General features: G+C 37.6%; 2 protein-coding genes across 2 annotated transcripts; one reads left to right on the plus strand and one right to left on the minus strand.

The window, feature by feature from the left end:
- Positions 1-941: 941 nt before the first annotated feature.
- LOC133462839 (coiled-coil domain-containing protein 106-like) lies at positions 942-2,797 on the minus strand. The gene is made up of 3 exons (XM_061744289.1): positions 2,659-2,797; positions 1,963-2,202; positions 942-1,258 (listed from the first exon to the last, which is right to left on the minus strand). Exons 1-3 carry the CDS (start codon positions 2,795-2,797, stop codon positions 942-944), a joined length of 696 nt encoding a protein of 231 aa, XP_061600273.1.
- A 2,721-nt stretch (positions 2,798-5,518) lies between these two features.
- LOC133462763 (uncharacterized) lies at positions 5,519-7,804 on the plus strand. Its single transcript, XM_061744190.1, has 3 exons — positions 5,519-5,574; positions 6,850-7,057; positions 7,163-7,804. The coding sequence occupies exons 1-3, from the start codon at positions 5,558-5,560 to the stop codon at positions 7,631-7,633; spliced, it is 696 nt and encodes a 231-aa protein (XP_061600174.1). The 5' UTR covers positions 5,519-5,557; the 3' UTR covers positions 7,634-7,804.
- The last annotated feature ends 965 nt before the right edge of the window (positions 7,805-8,769 follow it).

An 8,769-nucleotide genomic window follows, 5' to 3' on the forward strand; every position in this document is an offset into this window, starting at 1 on the left:
TTTTTTTAATGGAGCCAAATCAAGGCCAAAGGTTTTGCTAATTGGAAAAAAAAAATTTGAACCTGAAAATTCTTTTTTTACAGTTCAATTTTTTTTCCCCAGTATCAGAACTTTTTATTTCAAATCTTTTTATTTCAGTTTTTATTTTCAGTATCACTTCTTTTTTTCAGTTTCAGATTTTTGGCCCCGATCTGGCATGGGGGGCGTGGCATCAACTGAGAGGGGCGTGGCATCATGAGTGACAGCAGAACAGAGAAGGCTGGGGACGTTCCTCAGTCATGTTGCCTTCAGGAAACGTAGGTTGCAGAAGTTATCGTAGAAGTATGATTCAACACTGTATATACACCATATTCACGTGATTGGCAGTGGAAAAAAAGGATATTAATGACACATTTCTGTTTAAAAAGCTGTTTTAGACCGTATTTGACACAGACCGCAGTATAAAAGCAATAAACTATGCCAGACTGTACAGTTCAACAGCCAAAAGTTTGACATTTCCCACTTCCACATACTACCAAGTACGGTCTAAAACAGCTTTTAAAACAGAAATGTGTCACTAGTATCCGTTTTTTCCACTGCCAATCACGTGAATATGGTGTATATACAGTGTTGAATCATACTTTTACTGATAACTTCTGCAACCTACGTTTCCTGAAGGCAACATGACTGAGGAACGTCCCCCGCCTTCTCTGTTCTGCCGTCACTCATGATGCCACACCCCCTACGCCAGATCGGGGCCAAAAGCCTGAAACTGGAAAAAAAAAAAAAGTGAAACTGAAAATAAAAATTTAAACTCTAAAAAAGAATTTTCAGGTTCAAATTTTATTTTCAAATTAGCAAAAATGTTGGCCTTGATTTGGCTCCATAGTTTTTAAACTACTGAGCAGGTGTCAAAACCTTCCTAGAACACCTCTCCTACTCTCCTACCCCAGCACCAAAGCTCACTTTTTCGAGATGGGCAGCAGCTTTCCAGAAGCCTTATAGGCTTGGATTGCACCCTGTACGTCTGGGTCCTGCTTAATTGCAGCCTCACATTGTATAGCAAACGCAGAGAGTTTCGCCCGTCGAACATTGTAGTCCTCAATCAATTCGTTGTACTTGCTAGGTGCAGCAATGAACAGCTCTGCGATTGGAGCATTGGCCACCACCGTGTTGCGGTCCACGCTGACCCGACTGAAAGCAGCAGACATGGTCCCTCCTTTATTGAAGAGTTTCAGTATTTTGGTGTACCGGGCCACCACCTGGTTTGGATTTTGGGCTGCAATTCAGAGAACATAGAATTAGTTTAATCCACATTAAGGTTTACACACACATAAACTCACCTACACACAATTAGTTTGAATCTACATTATGACAGTTGCTGCCCATTACAAGCGATACACTTGCATGGAGAAAATATCAGTTGGCAACCAGCCTATTGGCTATGCATTGCTGCATGGATGCATTTTGTTGTCATCGGCTATGCTTGGGACAATTTAACTCAGAAATAATTGCATGAACAAGAAGAAACATGAAATAATAAACAAAAATAAGTAAAGTAAAATATAAAATAAGAAAAGCATCAAAATCTGTTTAAACCACTTTAAACTTATTTTACACTGAATTCAAAAATAGATGATCTACAATCTATGAGCTTGTAGATCAGCTATTTTTTTTAAATTTTGAAATATATATCAATTGGGGGTCCAACTCTGATGCGAGACCAGAATGTTTTCAACTCATACACAGCTACATGCACATGATTTTCCCAGGTAACTCCTCTCTGTCCATAATGTGATTTGTTACAGTACAACTTAGCAGAACTAACAATCGCAAAGGCTATCTAGGGCTGGGCATCAGAAAATACCTTTTATTGGCAGAAATAGACCAGTACCAAGTAGTATATCAAAACATCTCCAGTCAAATGATACCTGCATTTGTTCATTTTTGTATACAGATCTAGAATTTTTCATCTGTTTTTACCTCTCTGACGTGTCTTTGTGTTCATTTTCTTTGACTTCTTCCGCTTCTTTTCCCCTTTCCCCTTCTTCTTCCTCCTCTTCTTCTTCTTGTCCTCTGATGAGGACATGTCGAAGGAGGAGTCAGAGGTGCTCTCAGAGGAGGATTCCATTGAGATGTCAGAAGAATGTGAAGACAAACGGGTTGTGGAGGTGGATGTTGTGTCCAGGGTGGAGGTGGATGCTGTGCCATCTTTTTTAAGAGCTGTAAAAACAGATACAAATTCAAACATAAGGAATCACACATTTTTAAGCTTGTTTTGCATGCATTTATTTAGTGAGTGCATTAATTGAGTTTATCTGAGTTGTGATGGACCAGTTATGTCAGTGATGCACAACTTAACTCGAATCAACTCTCTCTAATAACCGTCAAACTGTTATATTATAATATAAAATATAATAGATAATATAAAATATAATAAGGAAATTATCGAGCATACGCAGACTGCAATATCCGATCCCCTGTTAACATGGCGTTAACATTCCGACTGTGAACGGGTTATGTAGGTGCTGCAACCCCATTAATAAATGTCCGACATAGGTCCGAAATAGATGGGGTTCAGGTGTTTGCATGCAGTTTTAAAGTCAAAACGATGTCTTATACGATAAGAAACCCGATTGAACTGCCGCATGTAAACCTACTGACTGTCTTCTGACTTACCTGCAGCCAACTGTTCCTTCAAATAATCTCTCTCCTCTCTTAACTCATTTATCTTCTCCTGCTGCCACTCTGCCTTCAGTTTGCACATTTCCAACTCATGTTCCATTTTTTTTTCTGCCAGTCGTTTAGTCGGGGCCATGGGCACACCTAATAGAAAGTAAAGTTCATTATTGAATGAATCTATCGTCTATATCGGATGAATGAATTAACCATAGACATATATAAAGGCTAGATGACTCGTCCGCGCTGCTGCGACGTCGTCACACGGCGGCCATCTTGCCACAGGAGACTCGCTCACTCATAACATTGTGTTTAATGGTGCATGTACTGCTTAAACAACCATAACTTGCTCAATTTTCAACAGATTTTCAAACAGGTTAGTTTGTTATGAACGTCAGAGATGTAGTTATGACACTGCATACTTGTGAATAATTATAAACATTGAAAAACGTACTTTTATATGAAAATAACCAGAAACAGATAGCTATGACATGGTATTTATATTAAATCAATATTTCTATAGTATTCTTAGTAATATTTATATTTACATTATAACATATATACATATATTATTACCTTATAACATGTTTATATATTATTACATTATGATGTATTTATATCATGCCATTATAACATGTGTACACACATGTTATAATGTCATATACATACATGTTATAATGTAATAAAATATATATATATATATATATATATATATATATATATATACACACACACACACGTTATATGGTAATAATATATATGTATACATGTTATAATGTAAATATAAATATTACTAAGAATACTATAGAAATATTGATTTAATATAAATACCATGTCATAGCTATCTGTTTCTGGTTATTTTCATATAAAAGTACGTTTTTCAATGTTTATAATTATTCACAAGTATGCAGTGTCATAACTACATCTCTGACGTTCATAAAAAAAACACAGTTTGAAAATCTGTTGAAAATTGAGCAAGTTATGGTTGTTTAAGCAGTACATGCACCATTAAACACAATGTTATGAGTGAGCGAGTCTCCTGTGGCAAGATGGCCGCCGTGTGACGACGTCGCAGCAGCGCGGACGAGTCATCTAGCCTTTATATATGTCTATGAGTTAACCATCACACGCGGGCGCGCACACACACACCTAACGTAACTGTACATCAGAGGTGGGTAGAGTAGCCAATAATTGTACTCAAGTAAAAGTACTGTTACTTCAGAATAATATGACTCAAGTACAAGTAAAAGTAGTCATCCAAATAATTACTTGAGTAAAAGTAAAAAAGTACTTGGTGAAAAAACTACTCAAGTACTGAGTAACTGATTTATTGGTCCGCGTTAACTCGACGGCAGCGCCGTAGGCTCTGCGTTGGTCTAACGCGGAACCATAAATCAGCCTTCAATGATTACGCGTAGGCGGAGGGGATAAAAGAAAAGTAACAGCTCAACGTAGCCTAATGTAGTGGAGTAAGAGTACAGTTTCTCATTCACAAATCTACTCAAGTAAAAGTAAAAAGTATAGTGATTCAAAACTACTCCCAAAAGTACAAGATTTCCCCAAACTTACTCAAGTAAATGTAACGGAGTAAATGTAACTCGTTACTACCCACCTCTGCTGTACATGGTGACATCGAAAGGAAACAAGTTACTCACCACTTGTTAAATCCACGGGCATGTCTTCGGTATCTGGCTCCATATTTTTTTGTGCCCGTCTCCGCACGCCTTTTCGAGTTGGCGCCGAGTTTTCCATCACCTCCAGCACCTCTGCAATCCGCGTGGTTGTTTGAAACAGCAACGTGTTTGCTCTGCGAGTGTGGAGCATGCGCAGTAGTGTCCTGAACGCGAAGTCCTACAATACCCATAATCCTCCGCGGTTCTGGGCGCTCAAAAAACCCGGGTTTTTCAATCGTTTCATGTAGCGGACTACACAGAAGGCAGTTAGTAGTTACTTTATCAACAGGCCGTGGAAAAACCTCAAATTTGGCAAACGATGAGCAGATTCAGAAAATTAAAGAATCTTATTTCCAAGGAAACTTCACAAAAAAAATCCCTGAAGCTGATAAAGTGGCTTCAGAAGAAGAAACTTATCAAAAGAAAAATGAAATGCAGAATATGCCATCAGAAAATGGAATTGAAGAAGAGAGTGAACAGTGGAGATCAGTATGCTTGGTAAGAATATTTTATATTTTTTTTATATTCATATATTAGGTCTGTTAATCCTTTGAAGAAGTCTGTTATTTTCACGTCCTTACTAGTATAGTAAAGTATAGTATAGTCAAAAAAAGTAATTAGTTATTTATTGCTAGTTCTGTAATTTGTAATGAGATTACTTCACTAGTTACTGCATTTGAAAAGTAACTTCACTACTTATTACTTTACTGTTTCTTAATATAGCGTACTGGCATATAAATGGCATATAAAACCAGATAGAACAATGCCACTACAAGTCTGCCATTTGTATCAAAACAAGCGGCGTCCTTGGGGGGGGGGGGGCTACCAGCAAATAAGGGAATAAGTTATTTATTGAATTATGAATTATTCCATCCGTAGATAACACAATGACAGAATGTATGGCAATTCTGGCCATGGGTTTCTTACACTCCATGTAATAACACAGAAATGGTATCAGATGTGAATCTGTGGTCTAATTTGTGTGAGTTTAGGGGTCCTCCGTGAAAGTTTGAGAACCAGTGATTTAGAGCAAAACAAAGTTTAGTTGCAGTAACGTTAACTCCTTACTCCCTACATGGTGTGGGGGATGTTGGTATTTCCTTTATTTAAAAAAAAATGTTTTATGTTCTTTTAGGGTTTGTCGACAAGGAGCACACAGGCCGAAACAAATTTCGGTCAGACACAAGTCTATCTTCAGTCGTTCGAAGATCTCCATATGTAAATGGATGGAATTCATGTACAGGTAAGCAAGTAATAGCCTAACATTAAACACATATCATAGGCTCACTACATTGCCAGTCTCATAAAACATACAAAATGCAAAATCATGCATAGAATGTTTTGTCAGTTATTTTGATTAGGTTGAGTTACTGAAATCCATGCACATACTTGCAGGTCACTTTTACCGAAAGGTTCTTATGCATGCATCAAATTCAAGACATTGGTGCTAGCCTACAGTACATGGCAGTACACCTGATTCCTCCTCCATACATGCAGTCTATGGTCAGACTCCAGACCTCGCACCGCTCCCTCCGCTCCTCCACTAGTGCAGGTCGCCTTGCCCCTTCTTCGCTACATGGGGCTCAAATATGATATTGTAAGTCACTTTGGATACAATCATCTGCCAAATGACATAATATAATAACATAATAACATAACATAATATAATAAAGCCATGTTTACTCTCCTTCATTCACTCATACACACTCCCGGACACCGCTGTGTGTTACTCACCCTCTATATGTCCACTTGAATCTACCCGATTACATCAGAGGCCATAGAACAAAGAGTAGCTCACAAGGATAAATACAGTCCAAAAACACCTGTAAGGAAATTCACTTATACATTTTGACCATGGGGAGCCCATAGTCACTGTAGCCCTCACTTGATTGCTGCTGATTGATTCCACCTGCATCAGGGAGGAGTTCAGGTGGATTAAACCAAATTAAATGTTCCTTTTTGGGTGTTATGGTAAATAAATGCTGTTAAAAATGACATTACAAAATATAGATTGGGAATTATTGATTTGTTAAAAGAGGGGAGGACCCTGATTAAAGGTACATGTTTGTTAAGTTTTAAATACTGTAATGGTTTATGCCGGGTGGGTGGAGTCTTGAAGAAGGCTTGGGTTTAAAAGTAGGTGAAACCCTCAGTTCATTCTTTTGGCCCTGCTGTTGCTGTGAGGAGCTGTTTTGCATGTTTTCAAGGTTTAACTTTTCATATGACCATGGATTTTGCATTTTCTTTGTTTGTTTAATTAATTTAATTAATTAATTAGCTTGTTTGTATGTTTTTGGATTAATTCATCATACACTGTTAATTTGTATTTTGGGATTAATGATGTACGTTTTGTTTTCCCCACTGGCATGTTGGGACCGCCCCAAGTAAATTGCCACTTTTGTACCTGAGAATAAAACACCCTGAACTTTGCCCTGTTGTGTCTGCCTGCCATCCCTTACCATTGTTGAGAGTCTCTTTACATGTTAACAATAAACATTATTTCTTTTTGTCTTTGAAGATTTTCTCAGGGTCTACGCCTGCGGCAGATAGACATGATGGAGGACACCATTGCAGGCAGTTCAACTACTTTAAGTAAAATGGCAAAAAGAATAAGGAACGTCTGTGTCACTGCAGTAGAAAGAATGAGAAGGCGTACAGGCCAGCAGATTGGTGGAAGAAGGGAGTTCGTTGTAATTGATGAGAGCCATTTTCGGCACAAAAGAAAGGTGCGTTATCGTAATAGTTCACATAATTGTGAAATACAGTCAACTAATGTATTTGTTCATACTGTATCTGTGTACATGTTTGTTTTTTTTTTGTTCCTGCATCAGTATGGGAGAGGAAGAATGGCTGGTGGCTGGAAAAGAAAGAAGTGGGTCTTTGGGATGCTGGGTGTGAAGCACGCTCAACAACAAACCTCTACAAGGCCAATTCTACGACTGGTAGAGAGAAGAACTCGAGGCCATCTAGTCCCCTTGATTGCTCACCATGTGAAGGTTGGCTCATCAGTTGTCAGCGACGAATGGCGTGCCTACCGTGTACTCCCTGCACTAGGCTATGATCACCACACTGTCAACCACAGCAGGTGGTATGTAGATCCACACACTGGTGCCCATACTCAGCACATCGAGAGGGCCTGGAGATCCTACAAGGAGCAGATCTGGAGGCTCAGGGGCAATCGTACTGAGACTTTGCTTTCTGACCATCTTGCAGTGATTGAGTGGAATGAATGGCTTGCAAAGAAACACCGTGATGGCGCATTTGGCAGGTTAATTCATGACATTTCTCGAAAGTACAAGTAGTTAGATTGGGGAGGGTGGTTAACAGTACAAATTCAGTGTACATACTGTATGCCAGCTATACTGTACTGGTCAATAAGGTTGATTGTTATTTGTTCACTGTCACAACAAAGAGTGATATACAGGACTGTCTCAGAAAATTAGAATATTGTGATAAAGTTACAGATTAAGATTCCCAGAATATTCTAATTTTTTGAGATAGGATATTTGATATTTGAGTTTTGTTAAGCTGTAAGCCATGATCAGCAATATTAAAATAATGAAAAGGCTTGCAATATTTCAGTTGATTTGTAATCCAGAATGTATGACATTTTTGTTTTTGTAATTGCATTACAGAAAATCACAATATTCTAAGTTTCTGGGACAGTCCTGTATAGCACTCTTGTGACAATGAACAAACATCAACCTTATTGACCAGTACAGTACAGCTGGCATACACTGTTGGCATAGTGTATGTAGGAGAGGTGATCTAGGGAGGTTTTGACACCTGTTCAGTAGTTTAAAAACAGAATGTTTTAATTACTAGTTACTTCTGTAATTTTTTAGGAGAGGTGAATTATTAGGTTTTCACACCTGCTCAGATTTTTTTTTTTTTTTATAAAGATTTTATTTAATGTTATTTTTGGCACTTTGTTTACACTACAAGAATGTTTATTTATTTCCATTTCATGTTTAAAAGATTGCAGATTGTTTATAATTTATTTTCATTAAGTACAAAAATGTTTATTTTGTTTTTAAACTGCAAGGGCATAAAGTGTTACCGCTCATTTGAAATAAAAATTGACATTTTGTATATCACTGCTTCTATCTCATTTATAAATGCCCTATAAGGCATAGATAGTCCTCACTTTAGATGGGCTCTCGTGAAACCATTAACTAATGAGTAGTAACCACCTTAATAAATCATTCATTGAGTATGAATAAGTGTTTATAAAACATGTATTAACACTAACCAATTGACATTTTGTATATCACTGCTTCTATCTCATTTATAAATGCCCTATAAGGCATAGATAGTCCTCACTTTAGATGGGCTCTCGTGAAACCATTAACTAATGAGTAGTAACCACCTTAATAAATCATTCATTGAGTATGAAAAAGTGTTTATAAAACACTAACCGTGTACAAATGTACGCATA

Source organism: Cololabis saira, chromosome 16 (assembly GCF_033807715.1).
Source record: "Cololabis saira isolate AMF1-May2022 chromosome 16, fColSai1.1, whole genome shotgun sequence".
In the NCBI taxonomy this organism is placed as follows: domain Eukaryota; kingdom Metazoa; phylum Chordata; class Actinopteri; order Beloniformes; family Belonidae; genus Cololabis; species Cololabis saira.

What these genes read in the sequence shown, in the direction of transcription:
- LOC133462839 (XM_061744289.1), bottom strand. Translation starts at nt 2,797, where the DNA reads ATGGCCCCGACTAAACGACTGGCAGAAAAAAAAATGGAACATGAGTTG. An exon ending in GAAGGAACAGTTGGCTGCAG is followed by an intron (nt 2,203 to 2,658) that starts GTAAGTCAGAAG and finishes CTGTTTTTACAG; the next exon opens with CTCTTAAAAAAGATGGCACA. An exon ending in CACAAAGACACGTCAGAGAG is followed by an intron (nt 1,259 to 1,962) that starts GTAAAAACAGAT and finishes TCTGAATTGCAG; the next exon opens with CCCAAAATCCAAACCAGGTG.
- LOC133462763 (XM_061744190.1), top strand. An exon ending in ATTTTCGGCACAAAAGAAAG is followed by an intron (nt 7,058 to 7,162) that starts GTGCGTTATCGT and finishes TTCCTGCATCAG; the next exon opens with TATGGGAGAGGAAGAATGGC.